General features: G+C 37.7%; 2 protein-coding genes across 3 annotated transcripts; both read left to right on the top strand.

Annotated features, from left to right (window-relative positions):
• Nucleotides 1–4: 4 nt before the first annotated feature.
• LOC111330265 (uncharacterized) lies at nucleotides 5–6839 on the top strand. 2 transcript variants are annotated; one of them, XM_088735254.1, is made up of 5 exons: nucleotides 5–1311; nucleotides 2168–2245; nucleotides 4065–4372; nucleotides 5592–5730; nucleotides 6323–6839. In XM_088735254.1, exons 2-5 carry the CDS (start codon nucleotides 2185–2187, stop codon nucleotides 6667–6669), a joined length of 855 nt encoding a protein of 284 aa, XP_088591380.1. In that variant the 5' UTR covers nucleotides 5–1311; nucleotides 2168–2184; the 3' UTR covers nucleotides 6670–6839. The 2 variants fall into 2 exon arrangements, with proteins under 2 accessions (XP_088591380.1, XP_088591379.1); XM_088735253.1 differs by having other exon boundaries at nucleotides 2165–2245.
• Nucleotides 6840–8288: 1449 nt separating this feature from the next.
• Nucleotides 8289–26318, top strand: LOC111330253 (uncharacterized). The gene is made up of 17 exons (XM_088735661.1): nucleotides 8289–9197; nucleotides 10644–10757; nucleotides 13114–13225; nucleotides 14728–14795; nucleotides 15164–15234; nucleotides 15917–15999; nucleotides 17150–17227; nucleotides 17361–17451; nucleotides 17786–17911; nucleotides 18164–18250; nucleotides 18500–18587; nucleotides 19311–19865; nucleotides 20514–21224; nucleotides 21626–21760; nucleotides 22543–22649; nucleotides 23301–23393; nucleotides 24960–26318. The coding sequence occupies exons 1-17, from the start codon at nucleotides 8732–8734 to the stop codon at nucleotides 25065–25067; spliced, it is 3093 nt and encodes a 1030-aa protein (XP_088591787.1). The 5' UTR covers nucleotides 8289–8731; the 3' UTR covers nucleotides 25068–26318.
• Nucleotides 26319–26594: the final 276 nt, after the last annotated feature.

Genomic DNA, 26594 nt, shown 5'->3' with positions numbered 1-26594 from the left:
TTCTCTTTAATTCATTCGAAATCCAGACTAAGAAATTAAACTATCTTTTAATGTAGCTGACAGTGCACTTGTTCCTTTAACTGGTTGAGTGTAGAAAGAAGTAAACTGCTTGTAATGAGCTCGGGCGCAAATTATGATATTCGTCTCTTCTTCTCGCAATTTAACGATGAGAGAAAACGTTAGTGTTTGTTTCTAGTTCCCATAACTTCTCGAGCACCATGGATAATATGAAACAGAATTAAAATATATTTTCAAAAATAATGGTACATTAACATTACCTTCGTCACAGAAACCAGATAACACCCCACGCAAAAGGTTCTAGCGTAATGTGATTGCAGGTGAACGGTGAATGAAATGTAATGCGAAAACGTCTCCTAAAACACTTTCTATGGCAACACATAACGAGAAGCAAGGGTGTGATCAAAAGTGTACTTTTGGCACTAAAACTGCGGAATTACAACTAATCACGTTCTGTTGCCAAAACGAGTCATTTTGTCACATATTGTTCTTTAATTAATTTTGAAGTGGGAAGTGTACATTTCAGCTTTGGCAAGTGTGTGCTTGATTTCAGAAGAGCCGAATGGGAGACAGACAAAAGTAAAAATTCCTTGTAAAATCACAATATCTTTATTCATCAAAGCTGCTTTTATTCTTCTCTGCTCAATTTTTAGAGTAAAGGTTCTAAATATTAGAACGCTCTATCATTGGTCTGACAAGTGTTACTGTTCAGGGAATAATGAAATAAAAATCATTAGTAAGGTAAATATCTCGTGGTAATTCTTTGTTTTTTTTTTTCTGACAAATTAGAATTTATTTGAGCTCTTTTGAAGTTTTACTTCCTCCTACAGAATGAAGTTGATTATACTTTTTGCTTGCAGAATATTAGTTTAAGTTTGTACAAAATTTGTTAAAGTGGTCAACATTTATCAATACTTAGATATCTTTGCAGTTTTGGTTTGAAATTACATTTTATGTTTTGGTGTATTTTAATTTGTTCGCACCATAAGTAACGTAGATTTTCGACCATAACTGAAGTTTCATCAAAGAGATTTAAACCTTTCCCGTTGACGTTTTTGTGCACAATGTCATTAGGTTTGCAAAATTTACCATAAATTTAGCAGCTCTTTTTAAAACGTGTCAATGCGTTGTGCATTTCCAATCTCAATTTTTTCTTAGATATAACCATTGCCTTAACAACGGGTACACTTTGTATACTCTCATATGTAAGGTTTACATAGCAAACGCATCAAAACCATTGATCTGGCAGGCTACAACGTTTGAAAGCGCAGAGATTTGCCGAAATTACGAGAGGTAAATGCACCCATTAGATATGAATCCAGGTTTTATTTCAACTCTTCATGCTTCTGGGGAACATGTGGTATTTTAATTTGACATGCGCCATGGGGGAGAAATTTATCATTTTCTTCTTAGTAGCAATTTATATGCTACTCAATCTTTTCATCAGACTGAAACTTGTATCTATAAAAATTTAACCCATTTGTACTTTTTTACTTTGATTGTTAACTATTGATAAGGTATTGACGATATAATCTGTCAGGATCTCCTTCAGTTGAATATGTTTAAAGACCCTAAAACGTGGCTCGGGAAATTCCGCCCTAGAATTCGCTGATAATAAAGAGCTTTGAGTTAAGTTAGAACTGTTCTATAGCAGCAGTCTTTATTTCTTAACCGCCTCCCGGTTAGCTCAATGGATAGAGCGCTGGACTGATGTGCGGGAGGTCGAGGGTTCAAGCCCCGGCGCCGGACAACCAATCAAGGTCTTAAAATAATTGAGAAGAATATGCCGCCTTTCTATAACATCAAGAAATGGTTTAGATATTCTAGTCTTCTCGGATAGGGACGAATAAATGGAGGTCCCGTCTCCTGCAGCGTTAGGGGTAGGAGACGTTAATTTACCACACACGAGATTACTGTGTGATGGATGTCCTCCCCTGGGGTGGGATGGGTGGGTTGTTGTCTTGCGTTTCATACACGAGCCTCTGGCTCGGGCAATATGGGTAACCATGCCCCACGTTAAGACATTAAACTTCGATTACTATTACTATTCTTATAACTGATTTGCTTCTGGACCCCTACACTTACTTGTTCGGGGAACTATCAGAAGAACTTGTTCATTTATCTCTTTATTTTCTCATGTCTAAAGCAGGTCGTTTAAATATCGTTATGCTGTGCAAACTAAGGCTGATCTTGGTGTTAATAACATCACAGTTCCCCTTAACTACGGGTAAGTTGTTTAAACTTGTGACTTTCAAGTTAAGGGCAGTTCAGTAAGGCAGCTCAGTAAGGCCTTTGACTCTGTGAGCCATCAACTCCTTGCTGAGAAACTTAAGAGTCTACCACTTAACCCGTATATCATAAACTGGTGGTTAGGTTTTTTGCGAGATAGAAAACAAAGAGTTATTTTCGGGAATCATGTCTGTAATTGGAAAACAGTTAACAAGGGCACAACCCAGGGTAGTGTTTCAGGACCTTATTTGTTCAATATATTTCTTAACGATCTGGAAATTAAATTAGGTAACGAGACACTTGGTTTCAAATACGCTGATGACTGTACGATTATTGCTCCGGTATATTATTATAAAGATCACTCTGTAGACTTAATAAATCAGTTTTTACAGTGGGCAAGCCAAAATAGAATGAATTCAAATTCTACTAAATGTAAAGAGCTTATTATGTATAAAAAAGGTCACACTGCCGAGGCCTACAAAAGTATTTTTGGCATACCTCAGACTAGTACAATAACAATTCTTGGTCTCACGTTTCAGCCGAACTGCAAATTCAGTACTCACCTAAAAGAAAAGTTAGGTAAAGCTAATAAAGGGTTATACGTTATCAGATGCCTCCGCAAGGAAGGATGTAGCCAAGCAGAAGTAGATGTTTTATTTAATTCCATTGTCCTACCTAATATCACTTATGCTCTATCTGTGCATGGGGCCTCTGAGTCAGAGCTAACTATAGCCCAGCAGTTTTTAGATCGTTGTTTTAAACGTAAATACATATCTAAGAAATTAGTGATAGTTGACTTACTTAAAACGCAAGATCACAAAATTTGTCGCAAGGTTTCAACTATCCTGAGCCATCCTCTTAGAGCCTACTTCCCTGAGACCAAGATCACGAGGTATAATTTGAGAAATAAATCCCCTGTCATGCCCGCTATTCGCACAAACCGTTTTAAGAATACATTTTTTAATAGAATTGTTTTTAAGTATAATGTAGCTTTGTGAAAGTATACTTCCTGTATTAGATGTAACATAAGATATGTAATTTTATCTTTTGAACAATAAAGACACACACACAGTTCAGTCTAATATTGCAATGCCTAAGTTAGCATGATCTCAATGAATCATACAATAAATTGTACAATAAATTGTACAGTAAGTTCTACTATAAGTTCTATAATAAATTGTCAATCGAACTAAAGCCCCTCTCGCAGAATTTTTTATATCAACGGTGACATTATGTCCGTGTTTGGGTGAGTTCCGAGTTCGAACCATTGATTATCTTTTACAAGATGTCTTAAGCCTGAGAATCTTGTTTAAGTTTTCTCCTTTTTATTATACTTTTTCGTGTTGCTTTTTTCTTTTTTTTCAACTTTATATTTGTTTTATTTGCCTAGTTTTGTTTTGTTTTTTTTTCTAATTAACGGTGTTTTTATATTAAGATAATAATTTAGACTATAGAAAATGATTCTGAAAAATTGTTCTCAAATGCATGACAATTCACGATCTCACAACACAATTTTTCTTAAGACATAAAACTGTAAAAACGAACGATAAAATCCGACGTTTCGGAGTAGTCATGACTCTATAATTCAGGAAAATATAAAAGATCATGCAAATTGCAACATAGAAAGCGTTTTTGGCGCGAAGAATTAACATAAGAGGGTGCGAAGATCATAAAAAGTATTATAAAAATACTTTCGCACAAACGGAGTCTGATCGCATGTTCAGATTTGGATTTAACGCTCCTATAAAAAGCATTTCGTACACTAAGCACAATTTTTCTTAATGTTTTTTAAAAGTTTTTTTCATTCCAATATCTAGGTTGTGATATTCCTCTCATTCGAGATCTCCCCAAATCACGTTTTTCTGCCTCCTCATCTAAAAAGGACGCGTCTAATCTGCGTTTCACTCCCGAAACGCCCTCGGCGCCCTGGTGCCCAGAAGAACGCCCACCCCTAGAGGCTGATTATGGGAAAGAGTACGTTATAGTGGACTTGGGATGCCTGCGATCAGTTTGTGCAATAGAGGCTCAAGATAAAAACTTGATGACTTATTCTGCTGAATATTCCATCGACAACAAAAATTGGAAGACGTTGACTACAAAGGATACAACTTACTATTTTATGGAGGTAAAGGGGTTTTTTTTGGTGAAGTTATGCACGAGAAATAGCGTTGGCAGACCGTGAAATTGCTTAGAAGCATTGAGCCCTATAGACTTATTCAATAACCTTCGCATCATTTTTTCGGGATGTAACGCAACCCACCTCTTCGTCGTTCGCGATTAGTTTTGATCTTTTTCATCCTTGGTAAAACGAACTGAATATAATAAGTATGCAAAAACGTGTTTTTGGTGGAAACCTGGTATTTTCTCAATTTGCTATCTGCTGACAGACGAGGCTAGTTCGTTAGACAACCAAGACACTTAGTTTTGCCAACAATCAATAGTATGTGCCAACACATGCACACCTAAAACCCAGTCCCTAGTATTCAAGGTCAGCACACGGTAGCGACAAGCCTCTGAGGCCCAGGAACAAATCGCAGCAACCGATTAATTCTATGTGACATGGATAAAATCTTAATCCTTGCCAAAGAAATTTTGCCTCGCAAACAAGACGCACAAATTCAAACGTCGCCTGGACTTGTTGTGAAAGCAACGTACACAAAAGGATTTAACCGCCGATCTGGCGTTCATTTTTCAGGGGAGAGCGCGATAGTGTAGCTGCGCAAGAGATGGCGGTTTTACTGCTACACGATCGCACTTCCCAGATCACAATTAAGAGGCAGTTTGAATAAAGGTTGATAGTTTCTAAAGAAACTGTTTGGGGCTGCGTCGGAGGGGGTAACGAAATAATTTGAATATATCAACAAAGTTGAAATGGTAAATTGGCCACCGTTACCAGTAAAAGCTGACGTTTCGAGCGTTAGCCCTTCGTCGGAGCGAATAGGGGAATTGTGGGTTGTGTGTGCTTTTAAAGGCAGAAAAAAGAGCTACGTGGGAACATGGCAACGAGAAAAACACGAATAAATTAGTGGAATGAAAAGGTCTCAACGAACGCTTTTCATCGCCACTAATTCATTCGTGTTTTTCTCGTTGCCATGTTCCCACCAATCACGTAGCTCCTTTTTCTGCCTTTAAAAGCACACACAACCCATAATTCCCCTATTCCCTCCGATGAAGGGCTAACGCTCGAAACTCAGCTTTTATAATTGTAACGGTGGCCAATTTACCATTTCAACTTTGTTGATATATTCAAATTAAGAGGCAGTTTGTCTCAGATATGTCTTAGCGCCTCGTCACTAAGTGTTTGCCGGCCTCAGACCTAAACTACACTGTACTTTGATCTTCAGGAGTATGATGCAAACTATAAGGCGGTGATCACTCCTCCAATTACAGCTCGTTTCTTCAGGTTCCATTTCCTCATGTGCACTTGGAGCGAAGAAAAAAAGTCCCGTCCTTGCGGTAAAGTGGAGCTGTACAGTGATGCAGGTCAGCCATGCGAATGACGATAATCAAGTAAATGTCAGACTACAAGTAAAGAGTTCTATCTACCCACCCGTTCGAAACTTGATTCTTTTTCGAATCGAACTTTCTCGTCACCCTCCAACTCGTGACGTGCCCAAAGAGGTCCGTTATCTCCAGTATCATGATATCCCTTAGCATTGCACTTACTGTGCAGTTTCCGGGATTAATGGAGTGGTCCTTATATTTTTCTACTTTCTACGCTCTCTCTGGTACAAAAACAATATCATTTGAAATCCAGAATGACCTGATATGCTTCTGAGTTACATTCAGACGCTTGTCACGTAAGCTGGTGTAACCTTCCCCCACTCCCCCACTCCTGCCCTACAAGTCCCATGTTAAAACATCTTCCCCTTGGGTTATTCCCCCACTCACGTACTATTTTATACATGACCTTAATAACTGTTGTATCGACCAGAATTAGAGCCCCTCATACCGCCCTTTTTCGCGCGTTAACCTGTCCCTTGAAGGGCTAAGCCAAATAACAGGCTGTGTGTGGCCTACAATCGTTACAAAGTAAAGGGACAAATAACATTGACTGATAAAATTTGCTCTTCAGGTTTAGATCCAGATGATTCAACAGAACCAATGGGATGCTTCATTGAGCAAACCTCCAAGAAAAAGAAGAATGAACGTCTTCTTCCTGTAGTTTATCATAAAGTTAGAGGCGACATTGTGAAGAAGTCGCCAGATATTTTGGCCATTTACGAGGAATGCCGAAAAAATGCCGAAGATCATGTGGAAATATTTGGTATCCTGAACTTCAAACAGTGCGTAACGACCCAGAGCGGTAAAGAGGAGGATTATTTTAACAGCGCTAGAAAATCGCGTAGATGTAAAAGCTGTTACGGTAAAGGCATCGGGACTAAAAGAAAGGCTGTGTTTGTCTACAAAATAAATCTCTAGTAACATAAAACATAAATTATTATTGTTAAGGACTGGTCACTATCTAGTGCTAAGAGGAGTGGGGGGAGGGGCAGGAGGATTTTTTTTTGTGTCACGATAAAATTTACCTAATCCTCACTGAGGCCTTGTAATAATTGTGAAATAAATGATCACCCCTCATTAGCAGTTAATTTGCAGTCAGTTTTCTATAGTCCCCCCTTCATACTCTTTACACGACTGATCCCCTTCTGTTCTTCCTAGAAATCATGCGATCCTCCCGAATCCTTCGCTCTCCCCCCCCCCCCCTTCCCCCATTCCTAGGCGTTGAATAATGTCTGGCCTCTAAGTTAAACATTTTATCATTGTGGTTCGGAATCAACACACTCGAATGTAAAGTAGTCTTTGAGGGACATGGTCATAAATCTCTGGAATTTATTTTGAGGGCAGCTTCGTTCGTCCTGACGATATTTTGTATCGTTGAAAATCAGTTGTTTATTTGTTGAAATAAAACTTTAAGATATTTAATTGCGGGGGTAAATAAACGCCAAAGGAGAAGGAATAAACCATAAAGAGACGAGAATGGCTGAGGGTAGAGAAGGCGAACATTATTCCCGTACCCAGACTGTCTACGGCCCTACATTTCAGTTACACGATAGGATCTGGGCACGAGATAAGACTGACACGTATGTTAGAGTTACCATATCCAACAAACTTGTCTGTTCCCTCATGGCTCATATTCATCAACGGCAACGCTCTAAACGTTTGAAAACCATAATCCAAGACATGCGCTTTTAAAGAAAAAGATTCCATGTTGTCGTGTGTTTGTTTAGTAACAGATCACAGCTGATGTCAAAATGTGAGAAGAACAAAAAAATGGCGCGGGAGGCCCAGCTGAGTGCGTTACTGATGTTCTTACTACATTTTGAACAGATTTACGGAAACACCTGAACACTGGAACACCCCGAAACACCAGAACACCCCGGAAGACCGGAACACCCCGGAACACCGGAACAACAACAACATTTATTTATACCACAAAGAAATAAGATAAGAAACATTAAGAAACTATATATTTAGCGCCTGCTTCTAGCTTCTAAGCTCTTTCGTGTTACGTGGGTAAACAAATTACATCTACATTTTATTTTTTACACCGTCAAATTCGGTGTTCCGGGGGTGTTCCGGTGTTCCGTGGTATTCCAGGGTGTTCCGATGTTCCGGTGTTCCAGTGTTTCTGGTTTTAGTACATGCCGATTTCGAACGAGAGCAATACAAATGAATTAATATAACCGGAAAATCAAAGTAAAATTTAAAAAGTGAATTATGCTATTTTTTTAAAAATGATATCAAAACTTTTTCTGTCTGGTACTGGTTTCTTTTTGAGAACTGCCCCGCGAGAGGATCACGCGTAATTTACGCGCAAAAAGAAAAAAAAACTACTAAGAGGGAATGGAAGAATTTTCTGTTTGTTGCAATATTTCTGTTTGTTGCAATATTTAAATTCAACTGTTATCGAGTGCTGATGTCTCACTTCCCAACAGCTGTCGATTTTTTGTTCTTACTATTGTTGTTATCACTGTAAACAATGCTACACGCATGTGAGGGGACTCGCGTGGCGCGTGGTCTTTGGAAATAGAGCATCATGGGACTACCGGCGCCATTTTACTATCGAGTATCAAGATCTCAACCGTTTATTTATATTGTTTTTAGGACGGATATTTTAGCCAGTTTCCTGTGGTTGCTAAGTTTTTCAGATATGTCGTATAATTATCTGGCCCAATAACTGTATTTTAAGAGGAAATCAAATCGCTCTTAGGTTGAAAGCCGTGACAACAAATACAGTTCGTTGGATTTGAAACGAGGAACACTGCAGCTGCATGTGAGTTGGAAAAAACTTTCAGAAGTGGTTAGACGAGAAAGGAAGACAACAAGAAAGGTCAAGCTCTAACTGTGAAGAAACTTGGCCTTTTGGTACTATTATAAGCGAGAAATTTGAAATGGTTTACCTTACAGCTTTCTCTCGAGGAAAAAATCAGTTTATTCTACGCTGGTTTGCATCGTAAATCTCTGCCCACGTGTGACAATAATGAGTTCCGTTGCAGTTCAAGTTATGCCGTCGGTAACGAATTTTTCGAAAGATTCGCTCATCGCGAACAAACTAGCGTCAGATCTTGATGCCAAGCTTGTGTCGTCCTCAAAAAAAGTCCTACTTCAACGAATCGAATTCAAACCTGCTTCAAAACCCGATGAACAATACGAAAATTTGAGGAGGAAGTATGTTCCGGTTAATTCTCCGTCAACGAAGCATTCAAACGGCCACTGCAAGGAACAGTTGCGATCTCCGGATAAGAATTCAAACGAGGAGTTGCCCTCGCCAAAATTCATTTTATTTCCTGTGGAAAACGTTGAGTTAGACTGGAAGCAGGTTCGAAGAGTCGGGCCAGGATTGAGCAACATGGGAAATACTTGTTTCTTGAATTCCGTTCTACAAGTTCTCACCTACACTGCGCCTTTGGTGAACTATTTGGCATCTAAAGTTCACAGCGAAAAATGTAAGTGTTTTGCTGGTTGGATGATCCATAAGCTCACGCATTAGTGAACATTTCATAATTACGTCTGAAGGTTCGTGCCTGAAATGTTTACATGTGCTCTATATTGTTTGATAATCCAATCAGTTTATAATTAATTGTTTTGCTGATAAACCAGGGGTCAATTAGTAAAGTTAAAATCTTCTGCTTATCTTAACATATTTCCTTTGGGTGATTTACCAGTGTTTCCAAGCCAACTATGAGATATTTTTCTCCAACTTTCTTTCTTGAAATACTGTTTCATATAACTCTATTTAGAAGCAATAGAAAGGTTGAAGGAAAACAATACCTGCAAACTTCTCCTACTTAAGTTACATGTATGCCTATTACTCAGATTTAAAAAAAAAAAGATCCAAAGAATGTGTCAATATGTTTCTTAGAATTCAGGAGGTTGCCTTACTGGCACAATCTTGGTAGTTTGTTATTCACAAATTTTGCTTGATTTTTTTGTTCTCTTTGTCTGTGATCCTATCATTTTTCTCCACTGAACCTCTGGTCGTATTGGAAGACTCGGCATGATTTTAAAATTCAAACTTTCTACTAACTGGCATGTGTCATTTGGCTTGAAGTTGAATTTTTGATCACTTTAGTATCAGCTGACTCAAATTTCCAGTATCCCATTGCAGTTTGAGTCAGCAAGGTTATCCTGTATCAGTGAAAAATAGTGACCTACCGTAATCTGTGAAGAGAAAAAATATTCCTCTGGTCAAAAAGCTGTTTAATGACACCTTAATCACCTGGAAATCCCAGTAGTTATATTTCGGTGGATATGCTGTAAGATGAGCTTTAAAATCCCATTATTACATGACTCAGGCAGTCAGAGGGCCAATAACTAAAATCAACCAATCAAAATGCTCTATTGCCGGTTAATATTCTCTCAGTATTGGACCGGGCACTGTCCCCAATGGTCACGAATGATACCGTACTTGTGTCCCTTTGAACTTCAGTCATATAATAAATCTCTTATTAACCAAGCTTGCTCGGGATCGTACTGGAAGAATATTGGCCCTCTGTCTTTTTTGTACCGACCTCGATGAGCTCGGTCCGTACAGTCAAGACCTCAGGCCGATATTCTCCCAGTACGGGCCTTGTGCTTGGTTAATAAGATATATAGCTTACCTCACTATTTTTTTTAGTCATAATCACCTTCTGTGCCCTTATGATAAGGAGTTATACAGTGTATATGAAAAGACAAAGTGGTGGATCTATCATTTTTTATAATCTTACCCCTTTCTCCTCTTTCAACTCTGGTTGTGGATATTTGTCACCTTTCTGAAAACAATTTAAGTCTCAAAGACCCAAGAATACTGTGGACTTAAAATGTTGCTTTATGTAAACATGATTATTTGTTATAAATTATATTCATGCTACAGTAGTAAACTGACTAGGATATATACAATGTTATAACAGGTCGTTCAGTTGGCTTCTGTATGCTGTGTGAATTACAAAAACACATTGTGCGAAGTTTTAGTCACCATCAAGGAGAAGCAATCAAACCGCTGGCAATCATTCAGAAACTCAAGTGTAAGTTTATAATGATGAATACTGTCCTGACCATTGAGAGTCAAAAACTTCTCATTAATTAAGGGGGTATTATTTTTAATTAATAAAGAATGTTGTAATAAATGTACAACTTTTTTTAGAGACATGTTTCGGCATGCTTATGTCATCTTCAATCAAAAACTTCTCATTAATTAAGGGGGTATTATTTTTAATTAATAAAGAATGTTGTAATAAATGTACAACTTTTTTTAGAGACATGTTTCGGCATGCTTATGCCATCTTCAATCAATGAGTAACTAAACGCGAGTAATTATATAACAGACAAGTAGATGAATATAATATTTACAGTATGATGTTATACAAAAGCGGGTACTAATTACAGCGTGACAACAAACATGAAATTAAAGGTGTGAACTAAAATGCTAGAAAAGTGTTATGATGCTGTAATTGTTTGTTAAGTTCAGGTTTGATCTTATTTATATATAATGGGAATTACATCCCGCACAAGAAAATTGGTAAACTACCATGGATTTTAGAGCACCAGGAGTACGATATTTAACACTGAACATGTTTTTAATTTTGAAAGAAGTTATACTGGCAAAACTAGTCGCCACTTCTCTACTAGGATAAAGGAGCACATGGAAAGCGATAAAAACTCGCATAGTTTTAAGCATTTTAACACATCTCCTTCTTGTAAGAACAAATACTCTCTTTCTTGCTTTAGTATTCTGGATTCTGCCAACAACGCAATTGATTTAAAACTCAAAGAAGCTTTTTATATATTAAATAAGATCAAACCTGAACTTAACAAACAATTACAGCATTATAACACTTTTCTAGCATTTTAGTTCACACCTTTAATTTCATGTTTGTTGTCACACTGTAATTAGTACCCACTTTTGTATTACATCATACTGTAAATATTTTATTCATCTACTTGTCTGTTATATAATTACTCACGTTCAGTTACCCATTGATTGAAGATGGCATAAGCATGCCAAAACATCTCTCTAAAAAAAGTTGTATATTTTTTACAACATTTATCCTACTTGCTACTGCTACGACCTTATGGTAATAAAGAATGATATTATGCTCTGTTATATAGATGTTATGAAATATCAGAATTTCTTCTGTTTCAAACATATGATATGTTCGTAGGCACAGTGAGCATAGCATTTTTGTCTTGACTTGTAAAGATAACAATGCTGTCGTAATAATCAGGTTTATTGATTTATCGATATTACTTGTTAAATTATTGGTTTTATATCACAAAAAAATTTTATTTAAAACATTTATGATGAATTAAATTCTTTTGCAGAGGAAAACATTTTTTGTATAATGAAAACTTGTTCCAAATTTATGTCTGAATTTGAAGAAGCTTCTTTTCGCAAGCTGATTTTATATCCAGGTGATCTAAGCATTTAGTACTTCCGAATAAAGGCTGATAGTTTCTAAGGAAACTGTTTGGGGCTGCGTCGGTGGGGGTAATGAAATAATTTGAATATATCAACAAAGTTGAAATTATAGTAAATTGGCCACCGTTACGATTATAAAAGCTGACGCTTCAAGCATTAGTCCTTCGTCGGAGCGAAAAGAGGAATTGTGGGTTGTGTGTGCTTTTAAAGGCAGAAAATGGAGCTACATTATTGGTGGGAACATGGCAACAAGAAAAACACGAATGAATTAGTGGAATTAAAAGCGTTCGTTGATACCTGTGGGATTTAGACTGCTGGTTTGAAAGATGAACTTTTGTTCAAGAGTTTTACGGCTTTCTGTGCTACCTAAGTGTAAGGAAAGACCACAGATTGCCATATGTTGCCTAGAATGATTAGGTAAAGTAAATGTCTATCGACTGGTTTCGATGTGTCCTTGTCATTCTTCTCCACGTCGCAAAGGTGTTCTCCGAATCGGTCACCTAGTCTTCTGCCTGTTTCGCCGATGTAAATCTTTTTGCAATAAGTGCAAGTTATGCAATAGATTACATTGGCGGAGGTGCACGTGAAGTGATCGGTGATCTTAATGGATCATTTGGGTCCCGATATTTTCTCAGTGTTGTAAATGAAAGGTCACGTTTTGCATCGTACTTCCAAAGTGTGTTTTTAAGGTGTCTCTTATTTGAGTATATGATTGATATCTATCTATAATTTTATGAAGAACAGTGCTTTGGGTCAGCTTATGAATATGAATTAATCATCTTGTTTGAATGAATTATCTCTTACTTGTTTGCTTTACTCACTTGCAAAAGATTTTATCAAAACTCAGAGATAAGATCAGTACCCATAATCAGCTATTTATTGTAATTATCTTTTTTAGTAACAAAGCAACTTCAAAATTGCCATTCTTATCAAGTCTACTTTTTAAATGTTTATTTTCCTAGTTATTGCCAAACATTTGAGATTTGGTCATCAGGAGGATGCACATGAGTTTCTGAGATATGTGATTGATGGCATGCAGAGAAGCTGCTTGGCAGCTGATGGCGATACAGAAACGTGAGTATATGACAAAGTACTGTAAATTTAAGTGGTGTAACTGCTAATGCAGTGATCTCCTGAGTGACAATTCTAAGATCAAGGCTTTATTGGTACCAGCTGTGATGTACTCTGGGCAAAACACTTTACTCTGAGCCTACAGTCCCTCTTGTTCCATTTAGGTAGGGCTCAACACTAACTTTTCAACTTAGTAGCCAAGTCGCTAGTGACAGCTTAGATGTTATGACAATTTCAGTTTGTTAACTAGCCAAACTGGCTTGTGGAAATTGAAAACCACTGGCCAAAACTGAATTTTGTGGCTAGTGGGCTACCATTTGTGTCAAGCCCTGTAAGGGAAAATATTGGAAGGTAACCTGTAAGTGGGTAGGGTGTCTTTCAGAAGGGGGAGGGGGAAGAGCAATACACTTTTACCTAATTGGATACCTGAATCTCTGGGCTTTTGAGCAGTTTTTCCAGTTTTTAACTTTTAACTTTTAACTGTAACTTTTACCTTTTAACTTTAACTTTATTTAAAGAGGGAAGCGCAATAACCTATCACAGTTTTCTAACCTGCGGCCCTCATCAAATAATCCCAACCCATCCCACCCCAGGGAAGGACAGTACATCACACAGTAATCTCATGCGTGGGAAATTTACATCTCCTACCCCTAACCCTGTAGGAGACGGGACCTCCATTTATTCGTCCCTATCAAAGAAGACTAGAATATCTAACCATTTCTTGATGTTATAGAAAGGTAGCATATTCTTCTCATTTATTTTAACACCTTGAGTGTTGGTCCGGCCGGGGCATGAACCATCGACCTCCCACACAACAGTCCAGCGCTCTATCCATTGAGCTAACAGGGAGTTTTTCCTTATTGGATGTCAGAATCTCTGAGCTTTTCGGCTGTTTTTCCAGTGTGATTTTGTCAGAAGAAATTTATTAGCCTCATATTACTTAGTCAGTATAAGGCTTAACCCTTTAACTCCTGTGAGTGACCAAGATAGAATTTCTCCTTACAATATCAATACAATATCAAGCAGACCAGTGATGAGAATCAAGAAAAAATATCAATGAGGGGATTATTAGTCGATCCAATACCAAATTCTCCAAACCAGCATCATAAAAATTGTAGAGCAGACAGTAAGGAGAATTTTGAAGGAGATCTGAGTGAAAGGGTTAAGTGGTTATTTGAGTGACTGTGTAGTTCATGGTAATTTGGTTATATTAACTAAGTTGAAATTGTAAATTGGCCACTGTAAAGAGTTAAAAAGCTGATGTTTTGAGTGTTAGCCCTTCATCAGAGCAAAACAAGATGTAAATGCTTTGACAAAGGGCTAATGCTCAAAATGTCAGCTTTTTAACTCTTTGTGGTGGCCAATTTACAATTTCAACTTAGTTGATATAAAATTACCTTGTTACCTTCTCTGACACAGCACCACAGTTTCTTTAGAAACTTACCCCCTCTATGCAGTTTATGTATGATCATGATCTTTATTATTTCTTTTTTTTTTTAATGCAGACTTGACAGAATGTCTAAACAAACAACAATGGTGCATCAAGTGTTTGGAGGTTACTACAGAAGCCAAGGTATGCAGACTCTTCAATATTCCAATCTTCATTCCATTTGTGTTGATAGATCAGTTGATAAAACAGATGAAGTGAACTAGAAAATCTAACATATCAGCTTGAGCTTTTTTTCTTGGTGTAATACCAAATTCTCATCACTAATTTGAAAGCAAATTTGGAAAGACCAGAAAAGAGAATTTCCAAGCAGATCACAAGAGTTTAAGAGTTGAAGCTGGAACATGTTGTCTTTCTGGCTTGTAGATACAACAAAATGAAAGCCAATGCAGAAGAGAAGCCTTTATGGGAAGTGATTTTCATACAAATGTAAACAACCCAGAATGAAGCTAAATTAATGTAAATTATATTGCTATTTTTTTCTGTACATTTAGTTCGCTGTTTAAAATGCAAGAACAACTCAAACACGTTTGATCCACTTATGGATATTATGTTGGATATCAAGGTAAACAAGTAGATTTTGTTATCTAGTGACTTTTAACAAGTGGTCATCACTAATGTTTGCACAGAGCATGGCTTGACGCTAACAGTAGCCCACTAGCCACAGATTAGTAGAAATTCAGTTTTGGCTAGTGGTTTTTGATTTCCACTATTCAATTTGGCTCATAAACAAACAGAAATTGTCATAACATCTAAGATGTCACCAGCCACTCGGCTAGTAAGTTGAAAAGTTATTGTTGAGCCCTGACAGAGTAGAAAAATTTAAAAATAAGTGTATTAATCTGTTAAAGCAGAAATCACTTCCACATTGCCATCCTGTTAAGTTAAGAGCAGGATTATTCAGAGCAATATTCAATTGAAAATCAAAAGCACTTTGGAATGAAGTTACAGTATTGTTTTTCTTTTGTATACTCCCTGGCTCAATCCAGAACACTTGAGCTTACACTTGAACCTGTACATTCTATATTTATTTTGAGTTGTCAATAAATCCTTCTTATGCAAGACAAAGTTCTAATTGGCCTCTATGACAATTGTGGTTTTGATTTCACAGCAGGTAGACTGAATGGCGTCAAAGATATGTAGAACTGGAAAATTGGTATCAACAAGGACTATGATTTCATAGTTTATTGAAGACAATTATGTCGTAGCCTTCTCTTTCAATGTGTGTGCTGTCTTTCTCTCTTCAGCATGTGCCTTCAGTGGAAAAGGCTCTTCAGCGATCTGTCAAACAAGAGTTACTGGATGGGGAGAACCTTTACATGTGTCCAAGGTTTGACTTTGCTATAAATGTTACACAAAAAATAGCAGTTTTAACAGATTTGCAGAAATTGCAAAAGGCATTATGCAATGGCAATCTTTAATTGAAAACATTAATTTCAGCAGAAAAATTTACCTTGAATTTGAAACAATTCATTTTCTTTACCAATGAACTTTACATCTTGGTGGAGGCGGCAGAACTGAGGAAGAATCCACTTTTATTAGTAGCTAATTGTTCGTATACAAGTTTTATATAATTTCAGAGCTGAGCAGCAATCTGATTGGTGGAGCAGTTCCTTATATGATGCTATATAAACTGCTCCACGTGGTTTATACAAAATGTAAAAATGAAATGTTAATAAATGTTACTAAAATGTTATGATTTTAGAAATTTCTCGGTTGTTCAGCTCTGAAATTATACTAAAACAATTATTTGCCTCAGGTTCGATGAATATTGTCGAATAATCCCCTCGACTCCGTCTCAGGGATTATTCAACAATATTCACCTCACCTTTGGCGAATAATTGTTAAATAAACACTTTTTAATCAACTTCATTGTCACAGGGGGATAAACAAATAAATGATGCTGGCAATTGACCACTTTCATAAATGGCTGCCGAATTAATATTATTTTGTTTAAATTTAAATTAGCTCTTCTGGCCTCACTTGAGATAATGTATTCTTTTGAATTTTGTACTGGAGAATGAGGCCAGAAGGGCTAATTTAAATTTGAACAAAAGAATGTTAATCTGGCAGCCATTTATGAAAGTGGTCTATTTAACTGCATTATCCACAATAGCAGGAATGTGAAGAGACAAAGTTATCAGTTGGAGAATTAAATCTTGATTTGAAAGCAATTACTCTAAACTTAGCAAATGTATAGCAACTAGAAATAGGGAGAGTTACTGTATTAATCAAACCACTGACAGGGGGTTAAAGATTAACCCTACAACTCCCCAAGATGTGATTGCTTACATTCTCTCCTCTGGCTGTTACACATTTCCTTGTAAATTAGTTACAGGATTTGGTGTTAGATCAAGATGACAAATTCTACCTGAGAAGTTTGTGTATTCTCATCACCTGTTTGCTGGATAATGTATGGATATTATAGAGAGAAGTTACATGTTAATCACTCCTTTTGGTGGTGGTATTTTTTTTTTTAGATGCAAAAGAAAGGTCCCTGCTCACAAACAATTTCTGATACATCGTGCACCAAACATTTTAACTTTACAGCTCAAAAGGTATTGAAACAAAATTGTCTGGTATTTTGCTTTGATCATGTTTAATTGTCATGGCTATATATTATGTGTTTCTGTGGCAGTATGGATCATAAATTGACTAGTTCTTCATGTTTGTTGACTTTTTGTGATGCAGGTTTGACTACCATCAGAGTTTTGGAGGAAAAATATCAAAACACATTGAATACACAGAATATCTGAACTTAAGACCTTATATGACATCCCAGGTAAAAAAAAAAAAATTAATATATTATATATATATATATATACATTGATTCATTTATTGATGTGAACCATAGAATATTTAACACGATTCAAGTGTTTTTCTTCAATCAGAATTTTTCAAACCAGTTTGATCTTAACATTTGTTGTTTTAATTTATGATTATGGTACCATAATGCATAAAGAACATAGAAAAATTAGCCTAAAACCAGTTAAAATATTGTAATAAACTGTGAACGAACCAGAAATTGAACCTCACAAAATTGTCCAAAATTCCACTAAATTTCACCACTTGGCATGGCAATTTTAATTTTTTTCTTTTATGTTGAAAAAATTTAGGGTCCCCCTATAAGGTATCGGTTATATGCTGTACTTGTGCATTCTGGGTACTCTGCAAATTCTGGTCACTACTATTGCTACGTCAGAGCTTCTAATGGCATTTGGTACCAGATGAATGATTCTATGGTAAGAACTGATTTAAATTGTCTTTCATTTTTTGGTTGGAATAATCAGAGTTGTGTAAATAACAGAAATTGCCTCTTGCAGTTCTAGATTACATCTTATTTCTTTTGTGCTAGGGAGAAAGTTATGCCTTATTGTCTTTTTTATTCTTATGATTTATTAAATTTATCAATCAAACAGAGACTTTCTGTATTGTAGATTTTCCAGAGCATGGCGTACCCCATGGAAAGGATCTTTTATTATTTTTTCCAACAGGTCAGACAAGTTGCACTGAAAGCAGTTCTCTCTCAACAAGCATATCTGTTGTTTTACATCAAACAGAATCCCAAACAGGAATTAAAGGTATTTATATGAAATTATTATATTGAGCTTTTTGTTGACATGAGTAACTAACATTCAACTTTTGCTGACAATATCAAATTTGAAGTGATTGGAAGAGAGAAAAAATATCAAAGGGAGACTATGTTTGATGGTAGACCTATTTTTTTTGTCATGATAATACTGTAGACTAACTGTCTAGAACCCAAAGATGATTCAGCTTTTCATTGTTGTACATCTTTTTTTTTTTTATTATTTTCTTGTGTCTTCAAGTCCCCTCTGACCTCACCTAAGACTGTTCCTATGCCAAGAACTCCTGTTACTCCAAGAGACAATTTGCCAAAAGTCATCCGATCCAATGGTGAGTTGTCCTTGATATTGTACCACTTACAGTTCTCCGCTTCATATTCATAAGAAAAAAATTAATTAAAGGCAATTTTAACTACTAAAGTGAAAGTGTCCATAGTGGATCTGTCATGACAGCGAACTGTCAGTCAGTTGCATTCCATGTGAAGCATCTCCTGATCATCTGTTGTGTTCAACAGTTTTTATTGATTTTGCAATTTTTTCACATTTTAAGGTTTGGCTGGGAAACAATGGAATGCCACAAGCGTGGCTGCTTTGCTTGGTCTTATTAACTTTGCTCGCATCCATAAAGAAATTACACTTTCAATTAAGTTGTCATTTGTTAGAAATACAGTGCCTCACGGTTAGTTTGCTGGACTCCAAATGGTAGATGGGCCTGTGGCCTGGTGGATCCATTTTGTAGGAGAAGGGGGATAAGATACAATGCGAAGGGCAAGGGTAGTAATTGGAGGGTTAAAATCCAATCTACGTGAGAATCAGTACCTCTATTTGTTTCATGCTGATGAAGATGGGAAAATCTTCAGCAAGAAACAGCTTCTAAGCTCATAAGACTTCACTGATTAAATATTCATTTGAAATGGCTCCTTTGTCTTTCTCTGCAATGTTTAATTGAAAATGTGATGATCTTTGTACCAAACAGAACACAATGCACACCCAGTAATGTTCAGGAACTAAATTTGAAGACCATCGTTTAACCATAAAATCTTCTCTTTTTTAGATGTGGGAACTCCTGTCAAATCTGGAATAATTTTTCATAGACAGTCATCATCAACCTCTACAGTCACGAAACCGTCAACTACACCAACATCAAATCATGCTCCGTCTGCACCCCTGGCACCTCCATCACAGAGACCCAAGTTTGCATTTACCATTTCTCCTGGTAATAAAGGAAACAAAACAGAACCAATTGCAGCCAAACGGGAAGAAAAGGATAAGGATGAAAAGATGGGAATGAAGGAAAAGTTGAAGAGCCCCAGCAGTGAAAGTGTTTCTTCCGAGATTAAGTCTCCAATCTCTTCGTTGGGCAAAATTTCTGAGACTTTTTCAACTCCAGATACTTCAAAAACTTTGTCAAAGTCTGACAGCTCTCCAGTCGAGGGAAAAGAGCAAGCTTCAGGAGGGCAGAAAGATAAAAACAAGGAAACCTCAGATGAAGGTCTCACACTAAGAAAGGAAAATAAGGGAAAAAAGTTGTCTCCCAAGAAACCTCGTCCTCCGCCGTTATTTATTCCCAGGCCTGTAATCCAAGGGAAAGGAACATCTAGCAACACACGTAAGCTACATCTTCTTGTTTCTTGAACTGAAGGGAGCCAAGATTTTTCTTTTTGAACAAATTCTTAGCTGCAAAAACTTCGACTGTTATGTTCGCACTGCAGTGTGCCACCAATAATAGATATTCCTGGGGGCTGATTTTGATCACTATATTAAAAGAGTGATTTTAAATTATTGCTTTGCTTTACTTAACTTGGTGCTTTGCTCAGAAAAGTTGCGCCACACTCTTAACCAACCAGATGCATAAGTGAAACAAATCACGACTTTGCTTCCCATGTTTTAACTCCTGTGAGTGACCAAGACAGAATTTCTCCCCACAATGCCAGTACAATCTAAAGCAGACAAGTGATAAGAATCAAGAAAAGTATCAATTTGGGATTATAAGTTGATCCGACACCAAATTCTCCGAGCTGACTTCATAAGAATTTTATGGCAGACAGTAAGGAGACTTGCTAAAGAGATCTTGGGAGTGAAAGGGTCAACTGGTTTTTGTTTTGAGCTGTCATTAACATCTTTTGATGTTTTCCTTTGTTCTGGGTGGACGTTTTTAGATTACTTTTGCGTTGTTTTTAAGACGTGCACTCTTAGATGGAAAAGCTGACAGCTGCATGGATCTTCCATGTAGTAAAATAATATTGATATCTTGCAGCAAAGTCTACCACTCTATGGACGGTCACGCCAAAGACAACTTCAGAACCTCTGTTTGGCCCCATGTCACCCCCTCCTCCTGGAGTCGCTCCACCCCAACCCTCACCGTCATCAGCCATGTCAGACACCAGCAGCACCTCTAGCATGATGGGTAAAACTGGCGAGTGGACTGTTTCTGATAAGACAGCCCTTACACCGGGACCTAGGCTCCCAGAGAGACAGCATGCAGGGTGGCAAGTTTCAAAGAAATTTGAATCAGAGAAAGAAGAATCGCGAATTCTACAGACCGAGGAAAATAGTAACATGATTGAGGAAGAAAGCGACAAGAAGAAAAAGAAGAAAAAACACAAGAAAGAAAAGAAGAAGAAGAAGGAGAGGGGTAAAAAGGAGAAGGCGAAGATAAAATATGAGAAGCTAAGTGAATCACTTGATGATGACGAGTTGGATAAAAAGGAAAAAAAGAAGAGAAAACAGAAACATGGTGCAGAGAAAGATGTGAATGAAGTGAGCCAACAAAGTAAACCTGTTGAAAAGTCGAAAAGCAAAAAACACAAGATGAAATGCCGTGATAGTAACGTCTCTCCAAGTAAGAAACGGTTGGTTTCTTATGCTGACAGCAGCTCCAGTTCAGAGAGTGAGCGGGGCACTAGTGGTCAACTGCCTGGGAAATCTACAAATGTAGACTCCAGGAGAGCTACGGTGGAGTCTAGAGGTATATAAATTATCACTGATCGAGATATCTCCTGTCTTTTCTCAGAAACGGCCGATTAAGCTAGTGTTACAAAAAAAATTGCTGCATGCGTGGAACTATTCGCATTGAAAGTGTAGGTAATCCCAACGCTTTCGTCTTTGTTGATCCTGGCAGTAAGTTGGACGTGTCTCTCATTTGAACCTCGTAATGGCCTGGCCCACGGTAGAGTCTCTGTGTCTCAGGGGTAGAGCACCTGAGAGCGGAATACGAAGGTCTGAGGTTCGTTTCCTCGGAGAATCCGAAATTATTCTTTGTCCCACGCTCGTGACAAGACGAAAAAGGCATCTATCTCGACATTAGTATTATTTCCCTCTATTTCACCGCTATTGGCAAATATTCAAGTTTTTAACTCTTCCTTCCAGTTCCAGTTATTCACGAGGATGAACCAAGGAAAAGAAACGCTGCACGAAGAGCAACCTGGGATGGGTCACGGGATTCATCAGTTGTGGCCCAATTGCTAACAAGCAGTAAAGGTCTCCATGGTTACGGCAGTTCAGGTTTTTTTCTCAAATCCTTGCTACACTTGAAGCATCATGAAATATCTCTTTACGGTACACCCATAGGACGAGAAAAAGCGTCCCATTAGAGGAAATTTGTCCCTTCAGTAAATATGACGGGTACAAATAATGAAGGGGCTTTTTCAAGCCAGGAGTTATCCTTGAAGAGAGTCTCTACTGTGTGTTTACTTTCTCCACTAAACTGTTTTACATTGTTTGTACTTTTGTTTTTCCGAAGTGAGCCATTCCTAAAAGGGAAGAATATCAACTTAAGATTCAGAGAGCAATTTAAAATACCAAAACTTAATCATAGAAGTGAAAGGATAGTAGTTTCTTTAACAGAAAGAAATACGGAGAAGACGAACAGTCCCTTAACTTAAATTTAGTTGATAATAATCTTCCATTAAGTGTTAAATGTCCGCTTCATTATAACTGTGGTTGTTCCATAGCAATCCGTGTTAATTTTTCTCCGTTCTTCATCATTCTTGTGGTGATTTAAGTTTTTCTTCTTATTTGGGTGGTATTCTATCTCATCAAATTATTTTTTCGCATTTTTACTCGCCTTCAAGGTTATGATTCAGAATCGCGTGGTGGTGAAAAATTTTCTGTATGGTGATTTGGTCGTGATTATACGTCACAGGACTGCGATTGCCCCTTTTTTTTCTTCTCATAAAATGTCCGTGATGGCGACAGGGCTGAAGAGAAAAACTCTACATTTTGTATACCCTGATAACACCCTATTCGTTTACCAAGACCTACGGCGCTTATTGTTCAATTTTCAGTGACGTCATGGGATGGCGGCGAAAACACTTTGGATAGAAGTGGCGGGAAACCAGATAGGAAACGACAGCGACGGGACTCGTGGAACGAAGATTATGACAGAGGAAAAGTACGACATTTTTTTTTTTTTATTGCTTGTGCAAAGGATGACCGTCCTATTCAGTACTCTAATTAATTCGTTTTCAGCGCGTCACTTGCTTTCTTGTGTTTGGTTTCCCAATTCTGACGTGTGAACCTTGGTTTTTTTAATCAATGAAACGATTCACAATTCTGTATCAAAGATAGTACTAAGGAAGAACGTGAGACCCCAATAAGGTGCAGAGTTCCCTCTGCACCGAATGGGTTCATGAAGGTTTCTCCCCACTCTAAGCATTAGAGGCGAACTGACTAAGAAGGGGGCGAAATGGTAAAGGTGGCGGCGAACTGACTTTGTCAGTTCTTAAAGATACTTTTGTACTGTGTCGGTGAGCAAGGGAGCAAGTGGTTTCTTTGTAAGTTGATTCAGTTAGGTTGAGCGTCGGTAAACTGTTAAAGTGAATTTTAAAAAACGACGTTCCGAGCATTAATCCCCCAGCTCGTCTTCTCGGCTTCAGCTAATGCCCCAAACGTCAGCTTTTCGAAATTGGCTTCGGCGGTTTACTCACATTTATCAAGTTATGATTGATGATCAACCAATTGAGTCGGTCAGTCGATCAACCAATCAGTCTGTCATTTATTTATTCTTTCAATCAAATTTCATTTCTTATTATTTGCAATCCAGGTAAAGAAGGTAAAAAACAGCAAAGGTACAAGTGAGAGACGTTTTAATGGCAATCCATTCCAGCGAGAACACGACAAACGAAAGTCAAAACAGGTAAGCTCCATGGATGCCCTGCGTAATCCTTTACATCCCAACATCAAAATGCATGTTCTCCATACTTTTCTTTACACATTTCCTGTGGTACTAACAAGGACAATTTGACAAACAATCAAGAGTTTCTTTAGTAAGCGATCATTTCCTTTGTTCTCATGACTTTTTGTTTGATAATTGATAATTGTTCAGGATTTCATTTCTAATATATACATATCTAAAATATTTTTTTCTATGACTTGTAAATTTGGTTTATTCATAATTATTTATAGTTCAATTCTGTGTGTGTGTGTGTGTGTGTGTGTGTGTGTGTGTGTGTATGTGTGTGTGTACATGTGTGTGTGTACATGTGTGTGTGTGTCCCGATCCTAATATTGTAATTCATTCTATGTAATTTGGCTTCCTAGCCTTGTTAACCTTCTAGTTATTTTAAGAAGCGAACACCCTCTTAGTTTTAATTTTTTATTTGATGTTAATTTAATCTTCTCAAGAGTAAGGGTGAATAAAGTTGTTGTTTTTATTGATTCTGAGGTGATTCTGAGGAGATTCTAGTCACTCTCGGGGGTTAAGGGGTTTGATGTCAACTTCGATCTTTTACTGATCATGTTCGCTGAAAGCACCCGTTAGTAATAATAGTAATCAAAGTTTAATGTCTTTACGTGGGGCATGGTTACCCATATTGCCCGATCCAGAAGCTCGTGTATGAAACGCAAGACAACAACCCACCCATCCCACCCCAGGGGAGGACATCCATCACACAGTGATCTCGTGCGTGGGAAATTAACGTCTCCTACCCCTAACCCTGCAGGAGACGGGACCTCCATTTATTCGTCCCTATCCGAGAAGACTAGAATATCTAAACCATTTCTTGATGTTATAGAAAGGCAGCATATTCTTCTCAATTATTTAAAGACCTTGAGTGTTGGTCCGGCCGGGGCTCGAACCCTCGACCTCCCGCACATCAGTCCAGCGCTCTATCCATTGAGCTAACCGGGAGGCGGTTAATTTAGTTGTGAGTTGCTTTAGTTAGGTCACGGTCCGTTTAATTCAGTGAAAATGTGGCCAAAAAAGGTCATCATGAGGAATTCCTTTTAATGTTCTCCATTCATAACAATCCTTGTTTTGTTCCTGGTTGGTTTGTCAATGCCGCTGTTGCTTTTTCCTGTCTCAAGAGTTTATATTTTGTAGTCTCCTTAAAGATGGAGGTAGCTTCATACATCATAAAAACTTACCTAAAACATCTTGTGACGTGAAGCCATTTAGGGCTTGTTTACATGGGGGCGAGGGACCCCGCGTGGGTAAGGTAACCTAGGTGGGGTGACCCGCCTGTCCATATAATCTCGTCTTTTATCTTGATCACCTTTACATGATAAGTGGGGTTAGCCGCCAAGGCGGGTAAGATTGTATGTAAACGTGGGCTATTTTTCGATCACGGCCAGGCAGGTTACCTCACCTACCCGTGGTTTCCCACCTCCATATGAAAAGGTCCTAATTTACATGCACTTCATCGTAGCTATTTTTATGCGAGTCTGTGTTCTCAGGTTTGTAACGATTTTTTTTTTTTCCCAGGAATCCAAGGAGCGTTTTTCAAAGCCGTTTTCTAAACACCGTCACTCTCGCCAGAATCACTTCAGTAAATCGCATTCATCCCGAAAGTACCAAAGAAAGTCCACTTGAGGGAAAACGTCGTGACGGGTTGTGGTGAAGCTAGAGCTTTTGCTTGGGCGAGGAGGGGGGGGGGGCAGAAAAAAAACCAAGGGAGATTGTAAACTGAGAAACGTGGTCTCTGTGCCGCTACAGATTCTCGGAACAAAAAAAAACTAACTTCTAAGGTAGAGTGAAATCTCCACGGAAGGAGAATTACTGCTTAAAGTGTATGGGATTATTAATGAAAGAGAAAACTAGGGCTCAACATGAAGCGATTTTTAATGGCCAGATGGTCGACAGTGATCGCCCTGTGACTGTTTTTAGAAAAATTATCTCCTAGCAATCTATGGCTTGTCACCTTTAGTTGTCTTCTAAGATCTGCCAGTTTTAAAAGTGTATATTCTGTTTGTATAACATTCCAATTTTTTGACCAGGATATATGATAAAAACTTACATGATATCGCACGTAGTTAATTCTATTGTTATAGAGGTAAGGCACCGCATGTCGTTCACCTCTTGCAACTTGGTGTCAACTACAATGACGCTAGTCTACCAATCAAATATTATAATATCGTTGCTTGTTGTACAAGACATTTTCCTATTGATTTTACAATTTGAATATATGCTTGAATCACAGATTGGTAGTATGATAAAAAGAAATTGGTCCCAGAATGTGTCTTGAGAAAATGCGGGCATTTTTATCGACAGTATCTGAAACATATTAGCTCTAATCATAATATAAGTTCCTTTGTAAATACTTTTACGAAAGTCTACCCAGGTTTGGACTCACCGTTGATTTTCCCATTATGGGAGAATTTGGGATTAGCTGTAGTTTTAAGAAGTATTTCTCAATTGACGGTCGAAAGTAATCCGGGTTGCTTTGGTTTTACTTACTTTGCTCTGTAATTGGTCCCAAGAAACTTGGACCATCGTCTCGACCAATCAGATTCAAAACTTAAAGCAATCGTGACTTGATCAATCACGTTTTCCCGCGCTTCAACTGGCGTGCATGTTTTCACTGAGTTTTCATTGGCTAATGATAATGTAGATCTTTGTTCAGATTGGCCACTGTGATTGCTTTGGGTTTTCGGCATTAATTGAAAAACACTGTTTTTTAACGTTCTCATTTCGTAGGAAGGGATCCTTTTTCCACTAAACGGGTTGTTGAGAGTTACGTTTCCCTCTGCCACTGCCGAACACAAGTAGTTTCACTGCAAATCAAATTCAAGGCATACTTTGGTGCTTTGGAAAATCAATAAACACAAACAAGTTTTGAAAAGAGCTCTTAGTTTTTGTTTTTTTTTTGTTTTTCCTTCAGCCACGACTCCAACGTTCGAGAATTTAAATCAACGTCTGGTTTATGGCCGAAAAGGTAAATGATAGTCAAGTTTGGTTCAGGAAAGGAATCAAAGTTGTCTTCCTACTTTTCGGCGGTTTGCGCTTTTATGTCACGTAATCCCACAAAAGAATCCTTATTAGCTCACGCGATTCATTTTAAGCCTGGTTTCCATATAATCGTCCCTGTCGTAAGGATCGTCTTCGGTGAAAAAACGACAG

The sequence above is a fragment of the Stylophora pistillata genome, chromosome 10 (assembly GCF_964205215.1).
Source record: "Stylophora pistillata chromosome 10, jaStyPist1.2, whole genome shotgun sequence".
Taxonomy (NCBI): Eukaryota; Metazoa; Cnidaria; class Anthozoa; order Scleractinia; family Pocilloporidae; genus Stylophora; species Stylophora pistillata.
This window is presented reverse-complemented; position numbering and strand designations above follow the sequence as displayed.

Coding starts and splice junctions, on each gene's coding strand:
- LOC111330265 (XM_088735254.1), top strand. CDS start 2,185: ATGCTGTGCAAACTAAGGCTGATCTTGGTGTTAATAACATCACAGTTC. Junction 4,373..5,591: donor CAACTTACTATTTTATGGAG/GTAAAGGGGTTT, acceptor TTTGATCTTCAG/GAGTATGATGCAAACTATAA. Junction 5,731..6,322: donor GGAGCTGTACAGTGATGCAG/GTCAGCCATGCG, acceptor TTTGCTCTTCAG/GTTTAGATCCAGATGATTCA.
- LOC111330253 (XM_088735661.1), top strand. CDS start 8,732: ATGAGTTCCGTTGCAGTTCAAGTTATGCCGTCGGTAACGAATTTTTCG. Junction 15,235..15,916: donor ATATTATGTTGGATATCAAG/GTAAACAAGTAG, acceptor TTCTCTCTTCAG/CATGTGCCTTCAGTGGAAAA. Junction 17,228..17,360: donor TTAACTTTACAGCTCAAAAG/GTATTGAAACAA, acceptor TTTGTGATGCAG/GTTTGACTACCATCAGAGTT.